This window comes from Pichia kudriavzevii, chromosome 1, assembly GCF_003054445.1.
Source record: "Pichia kudriavzevii chromosome 1, complete sequence".
Classification (NCBI taxonomy): Eukaryota; Fungi; Ascomycota; class Pichiomycetes; order Pichiales; family Pichiaceae; genus Pichia; species Pichia kudriavzevii.
In genome coordinates, this window is record NC_042506.1 from 2,763,462 (window position 1) to 2,783,609 (window position 20,148).

The 20,148-nt window shown below is 37.4% G+C and overlaps 11 protein-coding genes across 11 annotated transcripts; 4 read left to right on the plus strand and 7 right to left on the minus strand.

The window, feature by feature from the left end:
* Positions 1-259: 259 nt before the first annotated feature.
* Positions 260-3,778, minus strand: C5L36_0A12810 (uncharacterized protein; the record flags this gene model as incomplete). The annotated part of the gene is made up of 1 exon (XM_029464323.1): positions 260-3,778. The coding sequence occupies one exon, from the start codon at positions 3,776-3,778 to the stop codon at positions 260-262; it is 3,519 nt and encodes a 1,172-aa protein (XP_029320182.1).
* An 827-nt stretch (positions 3,779-4,605) lies between these two features.
* Positions 4,606-5,577, plus strand: C5L36_0A12820 (uncharacterized protein; the record flags this gene model as incomplete). The annotated part of the gene is made up of 1 exon (XM_029464324.1): positions 4,606-5,577. The coding sequence occupies one exon, from the start codon at positions 4,606-4,608 to the stop codon at positions 5,575-5,577; it is 972 nt and encodes a 323-aa protein (XP_029320183.1).
* Positions 5,578-5,585: 8 nt separating this feature from the next.
* On the minus strand, positions 5,586-6,281 carry C5L36_0A12830 (uncharacterized protein; the record flags this gene model as incomplete). The annotated part of the gene is made up of 1 exon (XM_029464325.1): positions 5,586-6,281. The coding sequence occupies one exon, from the start codon at positions 6,279-6,281 to the stop codon at positions 5,586-5,588; it is 696 nt and encodes a 231-aa protein (XP_029320184.1).
* A 168-nt stretch (positions 6,282-6,449) lies between these two features.
* C5L36_0A12840 (uncharacterized protein) lies at positions 6,450-7,004 on the plus strand (the record flags this gene model as incomplete). The annotated part of the gene is made up of 1 exon (XM_029464326.1): positions 6,450-7,004. The coding sequence occupies one exon, from the start codon at positions 6,450-6,452 to the stop codon at positions 7,002-7,004; it is 555 nt and encodes a 184-aa protein (XP_029320185.1).
* A 151-nt stretch (positions 7,005-7,155) lies between these two features.
* Positions 7,156-8,007, minus strand: C5L36_0A12850 (uncharacterized protein; the record flags this gene model as incomplete). The annotated part of the gene is made up of 1 exon (XM_029464327.1): positions 7,156-8,007. The coding sequence occupies one exon, from the start codon at positions 8,005-8,007 to the stop codon at positions 7,156-7,158; it is 852 nt and encodes a 283-aa protein (XP_029320186.1).
* A 312-nt stretch (positions 8,008-8,319) lies between these two features.
* C5L36_0A12860 (uncharacterized protein) lies at positions 8,320-9,225 on the plus strand (the record flags this gene model as incomplete). The annotated part of the gene is made up of 1 exon (XM_029464328.1): positions 8,320-9,225. The coding sequence occupies one exon, from the start codon at positions 8,320-8,322 to the stop codon at positions 9,223-9,225; it is 906 nt and encodes a 301-aa protein (XP_029320187.1).
* Positions 9,226-9,391: 166 nt separating this feature from the next.
* C5L36_0A12870 (uncharacterized protein) lies at positions 9,392-11,155 on the minus strand (the record flags this gene model as incomplete). Its single annotated transcript, XM_029464329.1, has 1 exon — positions 9,392-11,155. One exon carries the CDS (start codon positions 11,153-11,155, stop codon positions 9,392-9,394), a length of 1,764 nt encoding a protein of 587 aa, XP_029320188.1.
* Positions 11,156-11,443: 288 nt separating this feature from the next.
* C5L36_0A12875 (uncharacterized protein) lies at positions 11,444-12,478 on the plus strand (the record flags this gene model as incomplete). The annotated part of the gene is made up of 1 exon (XM_029464330.1): positions 11,444-12,478. One exon carries the CDS (start codon positions 11,444-11,446, stop codon positions 12,476-12,478), a length of 1,035 nt encoding a protein of 344 aa, XP_029320189.1.
* A 376-nt stretch (positions 12,479-12,854) lies between these two features.
* Positions 12,855-14,153, minus strand: C5L36_0A12880 (uncharacterized protein; the record flags this gene model as incomplete). The annotated part of the gene is made up of 1 exon (XM_029464331.1): positions 12,855-14,153. One exon carries the CDS (start codon positions 14,151-14,153, stop codon positions 12,855-12,857), a length of 1,299 nt encoding a protein of 432 aa, XP_029320190.1.
* Positions 14,154-14,439: 286 nt separating this feature from the next.
* C5L36_0A12890 (uncharacterized protein) lies at positions 14,440-16,266 on the minus strand (the record flags this gene model as incomplete). The annotated part of the gene is made up of 1 exon (XM_029464332.1): positions 14,440-16,266. One exon carries the CDS (start codon positions 16,264-16,266, stop codon positions 14,440-14,442), a length of 1,827 nt encoding a protein of 608 aa, XP_029320191.1.
* A 1,454-nt stretch (positions 16,267-17,720) lies between these two features.
* On the minus strand, positions 17,721-19,547 carry C5L36_0A12900 (uncharacterized protein; the record flags this gene model as incomplete). Its single annotated transcript, XM_029464333.1, has 1 exon — positions 17,721-19,547. One exon carries the CDS (start codon positions 19,545-19,547, stop codon positions 17,721-17,723), a length of 1,827 nt encoding a protein of 608 aa, XP_029320192.1.
* Between the last annotated feature and the right edge of the window lie 601 nt (positions 19,548-20,148).

Genomic DNA, 20,148 nt, shown 5'->3' on the forward strand with positions numbered 1-20,148 from the left:
TCCAAAACAATCTCACCTGAGCATTCGCGCCATTTTCCTTCCCCCCCCCCCCTTGGCTGGCCAACACCCAAGTTTCTCACTCGATACTTCTATTTCACATTGAACAATTGCCCCATTCTCGGCTCGGCTCACCCGGGGGGTGTTTTAAACCTCGTCATTTGAGAGGAAAGTTTATACTACTTTACACATTCTACCATAATTTGACACAAAGACACACTCTAAAAAATAGACATACCCCTTTTGGATCAGGTTAAATCAATCACCTCCCACGTCCATTGTTTAAATCAACAGGAAAACCCTCATTGTTATCCCCTTTTAATTCCAACCCCAAATCAAGACCCAAATCTAAATTCAAATTCATCTCCATATCCATATCCATATCCATATCGAAATCTAGCCCGTCCAAATCCAAATACGGCAGCCCCATCGACGCGTCGACGCCAAACGCATTGCTGTTGAAACTGTTGATGTCGATGCCGGTATCGTCCTTCTTGTCTCTACCATAGCCGGGCAGGGAACCGGTGGGACTTGCACGTGTATGTGCACTGGCATTGGCATTGACAATGCCATTCGTAGTTGCGTCACCACGGACGCAATTCGTGGTGTTGTTTGTAGGAAGTGATGTAGATACGCCAACAGGTTCTTCAACTGAACTATTGCTGAAAATATCATTCAGAGCATGCTGTTGCACACCTTGCTCTTTCCTAGAAATTGCTTCTCCTTCTCCTATTCCTTCCTCAAATTGCTCTCTCATCTCACCCACTTCATCTCTGTCCCTCTTGACCCCCTGCCGTCCTTGGCCATCCGGGCGTGCCGTCTGTGAAGGCGTTTGTAGCTGTAACTGTTGTTGTAACTGTTGTTGTAACTGTTGGTGCTGCTGTGGTGGTAATGGTGATGGTACCCCCGCCGCTGCTGCTGCTGTTGTTGCTGTTGTGGTTGTTGCTGAAACTTGCCTCTGTCCTTGTTGCCCTATATTTGCCTTCACACCAATTTGTGGTGACGACATTGTACTACTTCCAGCAGCTCGTCCTTTACCTCCAACCACTCCATTTCTTAACCGCCCCTTGCTTCTTGGTTGGGAGAGAATAGCATCAACGGCACTCTCCAAACATGCAACACAATTCTCACTGAGACACCCTAATAGTCCAATCCTTGTACTGATTTTCAATTCCTTCATCACATTACCTAGTAGAGTCTTGGATTCTTGAAATAACGACCCTCCTCTCGTATATTCCAATGCATTCTTGGCTGCCAATAAAGAATACCGGGCGCTTTGCCTACTCATATTGATCGGTATAGGCATATAATAGTATCCATGCTTTTGAGAATTCATCTCTTTGAATATACTCAAAATATTATTTGTAGCTTGCTGGATACTGATCATTGACGCTGAATTCCTCAAACCGTGCTCAATCATATTTCCTGATTCGTTGGCTAATAATGGCATATATATCAAGGATTTGGCTTGATAATATAGATAATAAAACATTAATTGAACCTCACTCATTGATTCAATATCAACGTCCTTGAAGTTTATACCTTCTCTTAATCCATTCTTCCAGCTCTCCAACAAATCTTCCATGATTAAACAATTTCCCTCATTTATGTTACTATGTTTCAGCCCATCGCTTCGCTTGAATACACTGTCAACTATCGTACCTAACACCTTGGAGTATCTCATCACACTCAACGCACTCTCACATACCTTACCAACTAAAGATAGACGATAGTTATCCTTGAAAGTTATGAAATTGATCCCTTCCTCATCTTCTCCCTCACCTTCTTCGTTGTCATTGCCAGTACCACTTCGTTCATTCTTTAGACTTGCAGGTAATGCACATTCAATCTCATAATCTTTTAACAACCTCGGCACACCTAATACAAAACTGGAAAAACTATCCAATGTATAAATACACCAAAACAAGATCCTCCTCTCTCCCTGTTGTAGCCTGCTAACATTCGATCCATTGCTACCTAATACTGCCGATGGGCATCTGTGTAACCTTAACTGCTGACACATGGTGATCATTCTCCCCCTCAACTCGTAACTCATGCTTAAATCGTCAGTATTCAAACAATACAACAATTCAATTGTTATGATCTGTAAGGAGGATATGGAACATATATTACTCATATTGGACTGAATTAACTGTTTAATTAGATGGTCATAGAATTGTAGTATCTCACTGTTACTGCTGATCTTATTGTTTCCATCACTATTTCCATTATGATCTTGAGAATACTTACTATTGTTATTGCTGTTGCTATTGTAACCTTCGTTAATGTCATTACTGTTGCTACTACTATTATCAGTATTGTTATGATTACTACTTACATTACCGTTATCACTCAGCAAATCTTCCTCGTTTAAATTGTTCTTCTTTAATTTGTTGGCTACATTGGCTCTTTCATTTGAGATCATAACTAAACAAGTTATAATGACCAACAACTCTCCAAATTTCTCAAATCCTATCATTTCGCCATCTTCATATGAAACCTCCCGGCTTTTGATGAATTTCTTATAGTTCTTCATAAAGATTTCCTTGTTTAAAATCGGTATTGTCTTATTCCAAGTATTGAAATAAATCGTGATACAAATATCCAAGTTTATATTATTTGGTAAATTCAAATTATTGAAAAATTGTACACTTTGCTCCTTGTTTAACTCTTTGAAATTGATACCCTGAAAGTTTATGGGGAATAGCTTATATCTTTCATCCTCATTGTATGCTTGTTTCAATAACGCAATCGACCTCGCTGTTAAATATGGAGCTTTCGAGTCAAAACCATGTGTTTTGATAACCCTGGCCAATAAAGTGGGTATAAATAAGGTCTCCTCCGTCGATCTTGGAATTGACGCTGCAATCAAATTGGCTAGATTGAGGAAATTCTTGGTCCTGAGTTTGTTCTGTAAAGAGATTGCTGCTGCTGCACCAGGAGCATTGATTTGTTCAAAAGAGTTGGGATTATACACAAACCTTTGATATTGATTATTTGCCTGTCTTTGCTTTTTGAATTCCTTGATTTTATCAATGGTATGGATTGGAGATTCATTCCCCTCCCACTGATGCTCGTTACTCGCCGAATAGAGCGAGTCTTCATCGCTCAACTCGCCTTGATCAACATCAACAGACCCTGCAATAGACACGGGACGATTGATAACTGAATGGTGCATTCCACAATTACAATTCTCATCATGACGATGATACTCGGATTCAAATGGTTGCAATTTAGATATATTTTCCATGTTTAACGCATGCACAGCAATTGGTGACTCACCCCTGCCTCCTCCATGAAGTGGTTTGGATGATCTTGTTTGTTCCCGAAGCAAAGATACTGCCGCTTGTTGTTCTTGGTGCAGCTGCACCTGTGCCTGCATTGGTGTTTGTGCTTGTGACAGTGGCTGCATTTGTGACGGCAATGATAATGAAGCATCTCCTGGCTGTAAGAGTTGCGGCTGCTGCTTTTGTTGTAATGATGGCCGTTCGTCATCTTCAACATCTTTTAAAGTCAATAGCTTCTGTAACTTCTTATTCTCGTATTCCAATTCTCTAACTCTCTCCTCGAGCGATTCTGTGTACCCTCTTGGGAACGCCTTTCGTGCAAGTTTGTCTGTGAATATGCAATCCAAACCAACATTCTTACAGTTGACACACTGCTCATCATCACCTTCGTAGAAACATCTAATCTTCTTTTTCCGACACCGATCACACGCAACAGAGACCCTCATCGTCGTCGACCCCGGCTGTTTGATCGTCTTTGTCTTCTGATTTTGCATAGTTGCTTAACTCCCCCCACTGTTGGCTATATTTATGTAGTAAAAAGTGTGTTTATGTCATCTTCTCCACATTAAACAGAAACCCTGACTCATTTCTGCCTCTGCCTCTGCCTCTTTTAACTTTTTCTCCACGAAAAAAATACAAAAATACAGAATTACCAGGTCCTGGACCGGAACTCCCCCAAAGCGGTAATTCAGATACAAAAACATAAAATTTTGCACTGGAGAATCCTCCCCTATAAAAGGGAGACGTCTGCCCTCTCTTTCCAGACGACAATCAGTCATTTTGGCTTTCTTATATTAAACATTAGACCCAGTTCCCACTGTTATGTTCTAGGACCCAACTCGGCATAACCAAAGAAAGGACAAAGACACGTTCAGAGGAACGTCTAATGTCTGCACGAGCTTTCTTTCTCTATTGGATAACACGTTTATTATGATGATACCCATAAACTAACAACGAATTTCTTCAACTGATAAACCATGAGGAAAAAACTTTGACAGAGCTTTTTAACCCTGATATAAACGTGTTTGAAGATGATGAAGAGAGGCTACTAGAAATTGTACTTTTTTTTGTCTTTGTAATTACTGTAGACACCTATGTGAGGTATATTCTCTATGAACTTACTATGGTAAGTCCTTACCTTCGTAAATTTTCCTTTGTTGCCTAGATCCTTGGTAATTAATTTGGAAGTTGGAAGAAAAAGAGTAAAAAAAAAAAGAAAAAGATTAAAAAAATTTAAAAATTACAATAATAATAAAATGTACGAAATGAAGGTCAGAATCTTTATCTTCAGTAGAACCTAATATTCTTCTAACAGGAGCAGATGAACTATAACGACGACTCTACACCGGCAGTCTGCGACTCCTGCCTTGGTTCCAATCCGTATGTTGAGATGAAACGTCTACGGAACGGTGCAGAATGCAAACTTTGCACACTGCCATTCACCGTCTTCAAATGGAATTCAGATAAGTCGAATCTGAAAGGTACAGCAAATCTAAAGAAAACAGTCATTTGCTTGACCTGTGCAAGGGCAAAGAACTGCTGCCAATCCTGTATGCTGGATTTAACATTTGGGGTGGACTTGCAAACAAGAGACAAACTGTTGAAATTAGCCAGATTGGATGATACATCTACAACTACCACCAGTAACATCAACAATGAGAGTGATATTGTCACAAATGCCAAAAATATCACTAGTAGACTCTACAATTCTAGACAACTCAATAATAAATTCCAAAATGAGGAAATCAAACACTTGATTGATAATGGTAAACTAAAAGAAGATTTACAATCCAACTTGGAGAAAATCATCAACGTTGATGATGAAAAGAAGAAAATCCTAACTTTGTTGAAAGGTTTACCATTAAATGGCAATTTAAAATATACCCCCAGTGATAAATCTATTAAAACATTGTTTATATTTGGGATACCCAAATCGTTGTCAGTTCCAGAGATAAAAGATTATTTCAGCAAATTTGGTGATGTTATAATACATTCCAGAAATTCTTTTGCGTTTGTTGAATTCACAAGCAGGGCAAATGCGGAAAAAGCAGCAACTTCAGTCTATAAGCAGCATTTGAACGTCAATAATAAAAATTCTTATAACTCACCCTGTCTGTTGATTATTAATAGAAATCCCATCCGTGTGGCTTGGTCAACTTCTTATCCCCTACGTAATTATTTGGAAACTGAATTAATACAGATCGGAAAAATTATAAACAAACAAATGATCAAGTTGTCTAAAATGGACAAAAGAAATGGTTCTATTACAAAATCAAAAATAGCAAAGAAATAATGCCGCTTCTAAACTAACATCCCATAATATTCACATCTTCTATATTTCTTTGATATTCTCTCCCATTGGACTAATATACGGTCACTGATTGGCATAATTAACCATCCAGTGAGACTCAGGTCTTTGACCCTCGCAATGCTCTCCATATAGATGATTTTTGTTCGGCACATACCGAAAAACTTGAATATAAATAATATGTATGCTATTGGAATTGCTGTTCCGGGTCCGTTGGTTAGAAAAATATCCGGTAGTTTATTTTTCCCTGAAAAAGTGGATATTGTTGAAATGAAACTTCTCAGAGTGTTTACTGTGGCTTTGAATTTTCCTTCGCCTATATTTCTAGCTCTATATACAAATGTAATTTTATAATTCTTTGAACTTCCATGTTGTTCTTCGAATTGTTTCAATTTTATAATTGATGTTTCATCTCCTGTGCTTATTACATATTCTCTGTCATACTTATCCAACTGCTTCCACTGTTCCAAAACACGTAACATTTCACCAGTATGACCTCCCGATCCTAATAAAATCAGCATTTGCCGCTTCCCTTTTGCCTTAGTATTACTGTTAAAAGCACCATGTTCACGCTCATTCAATCTATTGACTCGTTTCGTCACCGGTAACACTGATATCAGTCGTGCCAAAACCAATAGAATAAGTGTCAAAATACTTGACACAATAACTGTAAATTGGTTCTCATCCATGACCGTAGAAACACCCTAGTTAATAAAATATAATTCTTCAAGTGTATATGCTCTGTTGCCAAACGAAGATTTGTATTTCCATCCAAACGCGGATACATTTAAATGACATGTGGGCTCTAAGAGTAGATAGTGGCATTATTTTCCGTAATATAGGGGGGTCTTAGAACTATGTCGACGTATGAAGATGAACATAACCTCAGTACATCAGATACTGCTACTACATCGCAAGGATCAAGAAGAAGTGAACGTCACTTAACCTTGCAACAAGCGATAAACGCCTTCTTCACTAGCTCTTCATCTCATGGCGGTGACTTCAGAGAATTCACCAATAGTGAAGGGCTATCAATTGAGCCACAGATGTTGGACATGCTACAATCCATGTTAATTACGGGAAATGGTGCTGCAATTGCATTTGGTGATTCCAATAAAAAGGAAGGCGTAGACGATTCATTTATGGATACTTTAGAACGTGTCGACAAAAAAGAATTGAAAAATGATGATACTTGTCCAATCTGTACAAATGACTATAAAGATGATCCATATCCTCTAGTCGTTGAATTGCCATGTAATGCGAAGCATAGATTTGATTTAGAATGCATTGGACCATGGCTTAAGTTGAATAAAACGTGCCCTTTATGTAGAGTTGATGTTACAAAGGGTAAACCAAAGGAGCTATTGATCGATAGCGAAATCGAGGATGATGACTGGGAAATGTATGGATAATTAGAAAGAAGAGAAGAAATATAGTTTAATAAAATTATGTACAGTAACTTGAGAAAATATATATGTGTGTGAATGCAGGTATATATATATATATATATATATATATATATATATATATCCGATTCAAATAGGCCTGTCTATAAAAAATGAATTAACTGGATGATTTGAGTTGTTCGATTTCTTTATTTGACATATGCTTAGTGAAAACTGGGTCCTTTAATAATTCCAAAACCTTTTGAGAGACTGGATTTCCGGTATCCTTAGATAAAGTTTCAATTGAAGCAGATAACTCATCCAAGGCCTTTTTGTTAGCTTCAATAGATTCCATTTTATCGGATAATTGTAATGGTTCGCTGGTGTACATGTTAACCTTAACCCCGACACCCCAGACAGAGTTTTTCTTCAAGTAGGACAACCATAAATCAATGACTTCGTTATCTGAATCCCAAATTTTGATCATTCTGCCGTGTGTTTTTCTTTCAAAATTTTCCTTAGATTTTGCATGAACGAATGGTGCTCTGATGACTGTCCATCTCTCCCTCTTTGTAGGAATTGGTTTTGGGCCAGTTGCTGGTAATCCGAGATAATACGCAGCTCTTAATGCAAAATCACAGAAAAACTCCACGTTAACAGGGTCAAAACACTTGAATATAACTTCTGCCTTAAGATGCCCGTATTTAACCTCATGCTTCAAAGGCGCATAGTAATTCAATTCGGCATTAATTGGGATTGGATTCTTGGAACCTGGCGCTACCACTTCTTCAGACATAACTTTAGGTTCATACTGGTTAAAAGTATCTATGAGTTTAGACGTAGAAATTGTTTCTTGGTCTAATTCAGGTACTTTCGACTTCTCCGTGGATAGTTTGATATTCACCAATTCATCAATTGATTTATCCAAATCAGAATTTGCGTTTTTCCTTATAAGTGAAGAGGTAAAGGATCTTGAAACTTGTGTGGAACGGTATGACACACGAGGTAAAACAGTTTTGAAGGTAAACATCGATGAGAATGTGGTTAAGTGGCTGGTACCTTTTCTTCTTCAGATATTATATCTTTGATGATGTACCCGTCTAATATTGTTGAAATTCATGAACCCAATTCATTTCTCGAGAAGCTTTTTCTTTTTTTTTGCAATGAAAATGGGACGCCGATCGTCGCAAAATACGCTTTTACTGAAAACACAAAAAAATTGAGTCTCAACTTTATCATGATTTTTCAATTTATATTTTACGATAATTGAAAACTAAGTTGAAAAAAAAAAAAATGATTGTGCATAAAAGGTTACGAAGAGAAGATACGAAATAGTCATATCATGGGTAAAAGCAGTAAGGATAAGAGAGATCTCTATTACAGAAAGGCAAAAGAAGAAGGCTGGAGAGCACGTTCTGCCTTTAAATTACTCCAATTAAATGAACAATTTGACCTTTTCAAAGATGTCAAAAGGGTAGTCGATTTATGTGCAGCTCCTGGTTCTTGGTCTCAAGTTTTAAGTAAGGAGATTTTCAAAGACGGTAAAAATGAAGATGCCAAAATTGTTGCTGTGGATTTGCAACCAATGTCCCCAATAGATAATGTCATTGAGCTGCAAGCAGATATTACACACCCAAAAACACTTGAAAAAATCATGGATATCTTTGATGGTGAAAAGGCTGATTTTGTTTGTTCTGACGGTGCACCGGACGTTACTGGTATGCATGATTTGGATGAATATATTCAGGCCCAACTAGTGCTTAGTGCTCTGCAACTTGCAACTTGTATTCTGAAGGAGGATGGCACTTTTGTGGCTAAAATCTTCAGAGGTAGAGATATTGATTTGCTATATAGTCAGTTAGGTTATTTGTTTGATAAAGTCATTTGTGCGAAACCAAGATCTTCAAGAGCAAGTTCTTTGGAAGCATTCATTGTTTGTATAGGGTATAAGCCAAGACCTGGATGGATACCCAGCCTCAAACCAAACCTATCAACTGAAGAATTCTTCCAAGATATGAAAATTGGTAGGTCCGAATTGAGTGAGGACTTAGCTTTTAATGATGAAGAGAGGAAAGTTGCACCTTTTGTTGCATGTGGAGACTTGAATTCTATTGATTCAGATGCAACTTATGCGTTGGATGAGAATTTTAAAACCCTAAGTTTGGATCCTGTGCAATCACCTACTGCTCCACCTTATAAGAAGGCATTGGAGTTGAAGCGTAAAGGTCAATTGAAGATTGTAAAATGATCAAAAAAACGCAAGAAAAACACAAGAACGAAAAAAAGGAAGAGAGGGAGAAACGAAGAAAATTGTTAATTAACCTTGCTAATATAACAACTGTATAATATATTATAATATAAACTAAACAATGATTATAAACTTCAATGTTGTAATAGGGAACTTAATGGGAGATCTATTGTTTTTTTTCTTCACCCTTAACCAAAGAGTCTGGCTTTAAGGTTGGGAATAACAAAACTTCTCTAATGGTATTTGAATTGGTTAAAAACATAGCTAGTCTATCAATACCACAACCCCAACCTGCAGTTGGTGGTAAACCATATTCTAAAGCATTACAGAAAGTTTCATCAATCAACTGAGCTTCATCATCACCTTGTGCCTTTTGAGAAGCTTGTTCTTCAAATCTTGCTCTTTGATCAAATGGATCATTCAATTCGGTATATGCATTACAAATTTCCTTTGTTGCAACAAAAACTTCAAATCTCTCACATAAACCTGGAGTCTTCCTATCCTTCTTTGCTAACGGAGACATAATTTGTGGGTGACCAAAAATAAAGGTTGGGTTGATGGAAGCGTCTTCAATTTCACCAACTAGTCTATCTAGCATTCTAGCATTGGTTAATGGAGGTGGGCAATCAATTTTGTTTTTAATTAAAATATCCTTCAAGAATTTATTAAATTCGTCAGAGTGGAAAGTATCTGCCGATGGGAACTTGACGCCGTAGATCTTCTCTAGTTCTTCAATCATGTTCACTCTCTTCCAAGGTCTGGAGAAATCAAGGGTTAAAGTCTCACCTTCTGGGCCTTCTGGTTGATATTTGACCTTGTAGTCACCAGTGATTTCCTTGACCATTTCCGAGAATAGTAATTCAGTCATATCCATTAAATCGTAGACATCAGCATACGCTTGGTAGAATTCACAAGTGGTGAATTCAGGGTTGTGTGTCATATCGATACCTTCATTTCTGAATTGTCTACCGATTTCATAAACTCTTTCTAAACCACCAACGACTAATTCCTTCAAGTATAATTCAGGTGCGATTCTCATGAACATTTCCATATCTAGATCATTATGGTGAGTAGTGAATGGTTTTGCGGTTGCACCACCTGCAATAATATTCAAAATTGGGGTTTCAACTTCAACGAAATCTCTTGAGTCTAAGAACTTTCTGATATATTTGATAATCTTTGATCTCGCAAGGAAAATTTCTCTGACGTTCTTATTCATGATCAAATCAAGATATCTCTTTCTATATCTTGCTTCTTGGTCCTTGAAACCATAGTGTTCTGTTGGTAACATGTGAAGACATGGTGTTAGAAGGGTAACCTTAGTTGCAAAAACAGATAACTCACCTTCACCACCTTTAGATGGATTAGTTCTACCTGGATAACCTTCAACACCAATAATATCACCTCTTCTTAGTAGTTTGTGCATTTCAGCAAAATCACCTTCAGCATCTTGAGCTTGTGCCATAATTTGAAGGTTGACACCATTGTTTTGTAAGTTATAGAACTTCAATTTTTGGCCAGCTTCTCTCTTAACCATGATTCTACCACTAACAGAGACCTTAACATCCGGCTTGGTTTCACCCTTTTGCAAATGGCCATATTCTTTAATAAATTCCGGGAATTCAGTGGTGACATGGAACTTATGAGGATAAGGATTAGTTTCAGAATCTTCCTTTCTCAAGTTTTGGATTTGGGCAGATCTAATCTCAAAGTACTGAGCTGGATTGACATTAGCTAGTTCATCGGATTGCTTGGAGACCTTTGGAGCAGTAGCAGCAGCTTTCTTCGCCTTTTCTGCCTTTTTGATTTCCAATGCTCTCAGCTTTTGTCTCTTCTTAAGCTCAGATTTAGAGACGTACTCACCAGTTGGTTCGTCAAGATAAGTCTTTGCAAGTTGTTCTGTGACCTGTTCAACCTTATTTTCAGACATCGTGGATAATGGAGTTATTTGTTACCCTAAAACTTCCTTTTAATACAGCAAACATTCATCCTCCTAAACTCAATTTTTAGGTCCTGCTATGACCAATTTATTCTTCCATTTTTTTTTTTTTTCAACATTCGAATTTCGCATTTCAAAGTTTTTTTCTTCTGTTCAATGGAAAAATTTTGTCTTTTTTTCGCATTTTACAAGATTTTTCACTTATATTGAAATTGTGGAAGAACAAGGTTGCAGGCATACGTCTTGTACAATTCTGATAAAGTGACAAACAGACAAGCAATGGAAGCAGCCCACGAATCCCAATCTGCTGTCACTGAACAGTATACTGTCAAGCTAAATGCAAGTGTTGCTCTCAAGCTTGCTAGCATCGGCCAACAATCTCCTCAAGGTATCACCACAGGTCCAATTTATGGTTTTGATGGTGTTGAGTCAAACATCATTAGTGTCACTCACACTATTGCATTTCCATCGTCTGCACAGTTTGGTTCCTCGAATAATGATGATTTCTTCAACTTGAGAACATCGAATCAGAAATTTCAACAAGAGTATCTGTCAAAATTGAAGGCTTCAAATTACACTGCCAATCTTTTAGGCTGGTTTGTGATTTCATCGGGTGGTAAATTCATCTCACAGTCGTTAGCTGATTCTCTTTACCAGTTACAAGAAACTTTCAGATCAAACAAGTCAGAGATCCCATCTTTATTGGTTGTTTACGACCCTCTTAAATCTGTTGATGGCTTTTTGAATTTAAAATGTTATAAATTAAGTGATGCCTTCCTAAAGACTATCCAATCTGATGGAAAATTTATTGCGAAGAATTTAATCGAAAACAAGTTATCATACAAAAACATAATAGAGCCGTTAGCATTAACTATCAAATCCAACCACTTGACAAATTTGAAGATCCAAGAATTCAATTTAGATGATGCATCTAATGAATTAGATAATCTTTCAATTGGCCCATCTACCTATGAATACATAAAGCTAACCACTGACCAGCTCTCTGACTCAGTTCACCAATTGAACCATAACTTGGGTAATTTGAACTATTTCCAAAGAAACTTATCAAGAGAAATTGCAAAAATTACAAAGTGGGAACAAAAGGTTAAGCAAGACAATGAAGATAAGTTAAAGGCTAATCCAAAGGCTAAGTTAGCTAACACCGATTGGAGAAAAGAATTCAAGTTAATGCCTCCATCTTCTAAATTCGATTATTTAGTTGCGTCAGGTTCTGTCAATAACATCTGTAACAACTTACAAGTAACTGAAAATATTGAATATGTCAAAGCAGTGGGCATTGATAAATCCATCTAACTTTGTTTACTCCTTTTTCGTCTCTTTTATATAGAATCCTTTTCTTGTATCGTGTGTAACCCTATATGCTTGATTGTCTATTATAATTATTTTGTGATTTTATAGTAATAGTTAAAGTATAGTTAATGTTTTTTTTTAAAGTACCAAAAATTTAAGCAATTGCTGAAAAAGCCAAATAAAATTTAAAAATATTTTACCTATAGAACAAAGAGAATTTCGGCACGGCTTATTACTCGATGGTCACCACTCTATTGAAATCCTCATTTATGAACAAATTGTTGCTGCTAGGTTTAAAGTTTGTAGCATGGATAATAGTCGAGTTATGTTAAAACAAAATCTACCACGACAATTTTATTGTTGCATCACCGCGGCGATGCTAAGAGTAATTATAAGTATTATTGTTATTATCACTGAAACTATTATAAATATCACTGGTATGTTCTTCATCTAATAGTTGTTCTCGAGGCAAATAGAAATCAGTATCGGAATGAACCCAGTGTTTCATAAGTGGTGTTAAAAGCCCAGCTGTTATCACTTGAAGCGCTTGGTATAGGACCAACGGAACTAGTAGCTCGCCAAGATGTGGGTTGTTCACACCATACTGCGAAGTAATTAATGAGACTCCTAATGCTGCAGTTTTAGCTCCTCCACATAACATGATGGAGACTGTATCTGCACGATTATAGTAGAATGGTCTCAAAACTTTGTAGAAAAAGTTATAACTTTTAGGTGTCGAATCATCTGGTACTTTCTGAAATAAACATTTGATAAATATAGGCCTTGCCATTATGAAGCAGACCACAGTGAAAAGAATATAAATAAAGCAATTGAATACACAAAGAAACAAGATTGATTTCTTTGTAGCAACTTCAAATGACCCTTGATAAAATGCGGTTGAAAATGATGAAAACATAATCATTAATAACATCACAGATCCGACAATATTCACTCTGAACTTTCTCACAAACCACTTTGTCTCTTCTGGGTTTGTATTTTGGATTGCTTGTCCAATGGTCAATGGTAAAACTACCGTGATTAGATTTTGCTTCATAACATTACGAAAGACACTGTAAACCGATGACCCATTAGCTGGATTAGCCCATGCCCAATCACCTCTGAATAGTAGTTGGACCAATAATGGTGTAATCACAGCACCTGATAAATTTCCAATGAAAACCTCACATAATGTTAGCAAAACATTACCATCTGCGTTTCTTGTCATCACTACATTAGAAGATACCGTCGTTGGACAACATCCAGTCACAATTAGTCCCACCAACATCCATTTAGAAATAATTGGGTTTTGCATTCGATAGATAATATTTGCAAATATATAAATAATTGCAGATGTGATGACAAATTGTAGTATGAAAACTGTAACATGTGCCCTCCAATGCAAGATGTTTTTAATTAGTTCTTTAGTTTGCATTGATAACCCTGATCCCAAAAAGATAATAAAAACAGCTCCATAACCAATTGTTACTTCCCCTCTCAAGATGCCACCATTTCTTGCAATATCTGGTGCTAATTTTGCAAGGACTATTGCAAATAGTAAGACAATATCAAACCAATACCGTAACCAAACTTCTTTCCACAGTAAATTAGGGATTCTGTGTGTTCTTGGGGAGTTCATTCTGGAACTTTCACTGCATGCGACCGCATCTTGCTCAGTCATTAATTTATTTTTTATACGGCTCGTATAAACGAAAATTGGTGCTAAAACTTGGACTTCGAAAATACAGATAAAGAGACACAAACATGGGGAGAATACTAATTATTCCAAATGTAAATATTTACTTTTATTTTTTACTGACAGTACTAGCACGTGATCTCAAAGGTATGCTCTAATAAAACTATATAAGACAATAAAACATTGATATGCCATATTCAGCTTACTGTGTTTATTGAATGCACCACCCTAGTCGATAACGCAGCTGGAGGATGGTGCAGTTTATTATGACTTAAAGCTGCTTTGAGCTGGAGCTACCACATGATAAATCCATCAACTCAACTTCGAGAGGCATTTCCGAATTTTGTTTTTGCTTAAGCCTTTCCCTCTCTCTTTCCTCCTCTTCAATAGTCTCGTCTAGGTTCCAGTACTGAATTAAAAATGCAAATGCACAGAAAGCCCCAACCCCAGCAACACCAGCAAAAGGTTTAATCAAATTCGGATCATATAATGCTCCTGTGATACCTTCGTTAATTGCGGAGGAAATCGCTGCATTAAACATGAAAATAGCCATAACTAACGATTTACCATTGTCCGGAGCTCTAGTGTATGCGATTTCATAGCCTGTAGTGTAACAGAAACATTCTCCAATTGCGCATAAACCATAATTGATAATTTCTAGCCATGCGCTCAATGGTGATGGCTCGTCACAAGTAGTTGCGTAATAGCCACACGGTGAAGTCTCATACACTTTCCACTGGATAATTGCAGAAACCATGGATGCTATGGCTGCAAACATAAAACCAACAAAAACCTTATGAACACGCTTGAATGATATTTTAAATTTACTCAGTTGTGGGTAGAAAATGTAGTCCAGAAACGGAATAGTAACTATAACGACAATTGCATTAAAATTGTTGAAAAAATCGTTTGGGATACCTTTACTTGACATTGCACCTGCCTGTGCTGTTAAAGTAGAACCCAATCCAACATCAGCTATGTTAAATATGACAAAATATGCAAATAAGATACATTGAGTAAAGGTAATTCTATAATCTTTAACTTCTTCTTGTGTCCACTTAATCTTTTCAGAAGCTACACCTCTAGCTTCCATATTTGAAGGGAATGCATATGCCCAGAATTGTTTGTGTCTCAACCTTTTGATGAAATTTCCTTTCAAACACGTTTTAACAACAAGAAGTGCCTTTTTAAGTAAAGATCCTTGGGGAATCTCAGGTTTCAAATGTGGTTTAATCAGAAGCATAGCAATAATGACGAAGAAATACATAATCATTGGAACTAGAAAGGACAGCCAATATCCAACTCTTTTAGCAGAATAGGAGGTAGCGATACTTAAGAAAGCACCAATATCAACTGACCAATAGTAGAACATAGTAAGTCTTTGGATAGAGCTATCCCTATCAATGTATACAACCTCACCACTAGAGGTTCTCTTCAAAACATTTGTTCTATATGGGAATTGTTCGAGTAATAAGGGTAATAAATTAGCTTTGATGAAACCAGTACAGATGGCCAATGTTAGGATGCCAAAAATTACTGGCGCTAATGCAGGCTGACCCTTGGCAATAACCGGAGGTAGAGCAGCAATGATAAATAAAAAATGTGCAAGAATGCCAACCCAAACACCTATCATGATAGTTTTGAACTTTCCTAGTCTGTCGTCCGCAAGATAACCACCAAAAAGGGGTACAACATGTGCCAAAAATTCCAGTAAAGTCGTGATAGCATTAGCATCCTGCAAACCTAAACCAAGAGCACCGGCATTACCTATATGTCCAGGCATTACCTTGCCTGTTTTGGAGCCTAGAGGTAATGGTCTCATGATAAAGTTATTCAACACACCGGTTGTTCCATAATATGAAGCCCTTTCTGCGAATTCAACAATAATTATCAACATTGCCGCCCAAGTCGGTCTTGCTGTAATGTTCCTATAAGTGAACTTATCTTCGGTATTTGCAATAGCTAAACCATGTGGATTATGCTCATCTGCATACTCAGTAATATACTCATAACCCTGTAGAGTTTCGTATTCGTCAAAACCTTGTTCTTTGCAAATCTCTTTTGGATCCATTTCCAGGGAAACCTTTTCTTCCCTCATTGCATAGAATAAACCCCGGTCTTTTCCGCCAAAAAAAGTCAGAAACTTTGATACATGTTAATTTTCAGAAGAAAAGTGACCATTTATAAGAGATGCAGTTAGTATTTAGCCTGGGAACAAAAACAACTCATTTAACTTCACCTCTTATAAAGTTTAAATAAATTCGTGGTACAACAATTCAGTTCATTTGTTGTGAAACCAGAATTAATTAGGTGTCAACAGTAAACAATCCACATGAAGGCCCGGCGAAAAGCTTAATTCCAAAAAATTACAAAAAACCTAAGAATTTTATTAAAAAAAAAAAGGAAGTGACTCTGCCGAAGCATGTGAGTGTTTGATTACAATGTTTGATTTTCCTGAGTCGTAGAAGTGAAGACTTTTGGTAATGTCCATTTAATGAAGGTACGCGTTGTATGCAGTGGAACAAACATTTTTTTCGCTTTCTGTAGGTTCGGCTGTGGGTATAATGCATTAATCCAGTCCTAAATAGGACAGGTAGAATCAAGTGATATTTTACCACCATACACACTGCAAATGTGATAAGTTTTATTTTCCCTATTGTTTATTGCATCCTTTTGGGTCAGATCTAATAGTTCTCCCGTACTAGTCTACTGAGATAAAGAAACACCAGAATAAACGAGAATTTTTCTTCGTAGTTTTAGGTGTAACCTCCAATCCATTCTTTATCTGATAGTATACCTCTTAGCTTTCCATTGTTTAGAGACTTATTGCGTATGAATATTTGATTTAGCGATAAAAAATTCAAAAAACCGGTGGAGGAACAGTATTCCACTGAGTAAATAATAATAACAGGAAGTAATAGTTTCTAGCTTTAGCCGTAATAAGGAGTTCTTTCATATTTGCGCAGATTACCTCTCATAGTGGGACATCATCAGGCGGGTACTTTTCATGGAAAAAAACAACAACATGTGATAATGATGGAACGGAACAACTTTTAACAAGCCCACGCGGGAGAATATAAAAACTTTTTGGGCATGTCCTGAGAAGTAGAGAGCTGAAATTTCTCGGTCTCAGGGGGGTGATTGTTCAAAAAAAGTAAAAACTTTGACCTATTGTCCTTGAGCCTAAGGTACGTTGAAACAAAGATATAGTATTCCATGGGATGAAAATACAAAGAGAAGCCGCTTGTAGGGGGAGCATAGCTGTTTTAATTTTATTGATTTTGACAACTGAAATATAGTCACTGATGATGGCATGCATATACACATGGCTACAGGTGTAGGTACACCCACGTTTCAGTACAATACTCCTTCAAGGCGCTAATAAAAGACAAATATTGATATGTCAATTGTAAGCAAGCTAAACTCAACCAAGTACCTCAACTTTGAAATTGGGATTAGTACCAAATAAAAAAATTAATTTCGAAAAAAAGTTTATTTATAAAATTAACTATTTTTTAATCAGATCAAAGAGAGCTTCGAATAAAAACAGCCTTACTTTGAGATAACTCTAACCAAGGATTGAATTTCCGCCTTTTCTAATTGCCCTAATTCCTGCTTAGATGCAACACGCTCTCTTTCTTCTTCCTCCATGACTTTGTCTAAGTTCCAGTATTGGAATAAAAATAAGAATGCACATAAACCACCTACACCGGCAATACCTGCAAATGGTTTAATCAAGTTAGGATCATACAATGCACCAGAGATACCTTCTGAGATGGCAGAGGAGATGGCAGAGTTGAAGAGGAACAAAGCCATAACCAAACCCTTACCGTTATCAGGAGCTCTGGTATACGCAATTTCGTATGCTGTGGTGTAACAGAAACATTCACCCAAAGCACATAAACCATAATTGATAATAGCATACCACGCTGTTAGTGGAGAAGGTTCATCACAATTAGTTGCATAATAGCCACATGGAGAAGTTTTATAAATTCTCCACTGAAGGATCGCTGAAACCATTGAACCCAAAGCACCCAACATGAAACCAACAAAGATTTTATAGACTGGTTTAAAATTAATTTTATATTTGGAAAATACCGGGTAAATGATATAGTCCAAAATTGGAATTGCAACAACAATTGTGATTTGATTGAAATTGTTGAAGAAATCATTAGGGATCCCCTGAGAAGTCATAGCACCTGCTTGGGCTGTCAAGGTGGACCCCAAACCAGAATCTGACAAGTTGAAGATGACCCAGTATGCGAACATAAGACATTGTGTAAATGTGGACTTATAGTCTTTGACTTCCTGCTCAGTCCATTTGATTTTCTCAGCAGGAACGCCCCTGGATTCCATGTTTGATGGGTAAGCATATGCCCAAAATTCTTTATTTTTTAATCTCTTAATAAAATTACCCTTAAGGCACTCTGTAACGACGATAACAGCCTTCTTGAGTAAAGAACCTTGTGGAACCTCTGGCTTTAAATGTGGTCTAATTATCAACATAGCAATAACAACAATACAGTACATGAGCATTGGACACAAGAAGGCTAACCAGTAACCAACTCTTTTAGCAGAATATGAGGTAGCAATTTGTAGGAATGCACCGATATTAATGGACCAATAGAAAATCATTGTCAAACGTTCCATCGATCCGTCTCTATCAACATAGACAACTTCACCTGTAGGCTCCCTCCTAAGGACATTGGTGCTGTACGGATACTGGTCAAGCATTAACGGCAATAGATTTGCCTTAATGAAACCCGTACAGACAGACAAGGACAAAATTGCAAGAACGGTAGGTGCCAAAGCGGCCTGACCCTTGGCAATAACTGGAGGCAAAGCAGCAATGACGAACAAAAGATGAGATAAAATACCAACCCAGACACCAATCATGATTGCCTTGAATTTACCTAGTCTGTCATCTGCAAGATAACCACCAAATAGTGGACAAACGTAGGCTAAGAATTGTAATAGGGTGACCAAGGCATTGGCGTCTTTCAAGCCTAGACCCAATGCTCCGGCATTACCTGTATGGCCCGGCATGACCTTACCTGTGGTTGAACCCTCAGGTAATGATCTCATGATGAAATTAGTCAAGATACCTTGAGTACCATAATAAGAACCTCTTTCAGCAAACTCACAGACCAAGATCAACATGGCTGCAATGGTTGGTCTTGTTTTAACGTTTCTATACTTGAATTTATCTTCCAGTGTGGCTATTGCCAAACCTTGTGGATTGTATTCATCTGCGTATTCCGCAATGAATTCATGTGTAGCCAATTCATCAGATGCTACCTCACTGAACCCCAAATTGCCAACGTTGTTTTTCTTTTCATCCTCTAATTCAGATGAACTTTTTCTAGTAGAACTAAACATTATAAAAGGCGCAATTTGCAGAAAGTTATCAAATGATAAACAAGTAAGTAGAAAGGGGTGACTATCAGGAGCAAACGTCAGGAACGAAAGGAAAAGTGAGGGAGAATGAACCTTTTATATTTGGACAATCTTGTTAGCAGAGTTTGGGGGAAATGCTATCAACGGGCAGATTAGCAAAGAATCTGTGATGCTCGCAAAATTTGGCAAACTCCGTTTTTTCCAATTGGTACATAATATCAATGTGGCATTATTGTATGACGTTCACAATTGTTCGAACCACAATGTTTTCACTATGAGCCACTATTACAGCCCTCTCATTCTCTCCGCAAAGTGTCTTTACAACGACCACGAGGAGCTTGGATAGTCAAGGGCAAACCCCCCCCCCCCCCATTGTACATAGCACAAAACCCCAATTTCACCGCTGTGCTCGAAATAACCAAATGTGATTTGTCTGCACAGTACCTGGATCTCTGTGCCCCAATGCCCAAAATGCCATCACGACGTAAGCAGGGTCTCTCCTCCACGAAGATAAGATTAGCCAAGTTCAGCTGTAGTGTTACAATAGCAAGAAACTTCGGAATACTGGAAAAACTAAACCCGT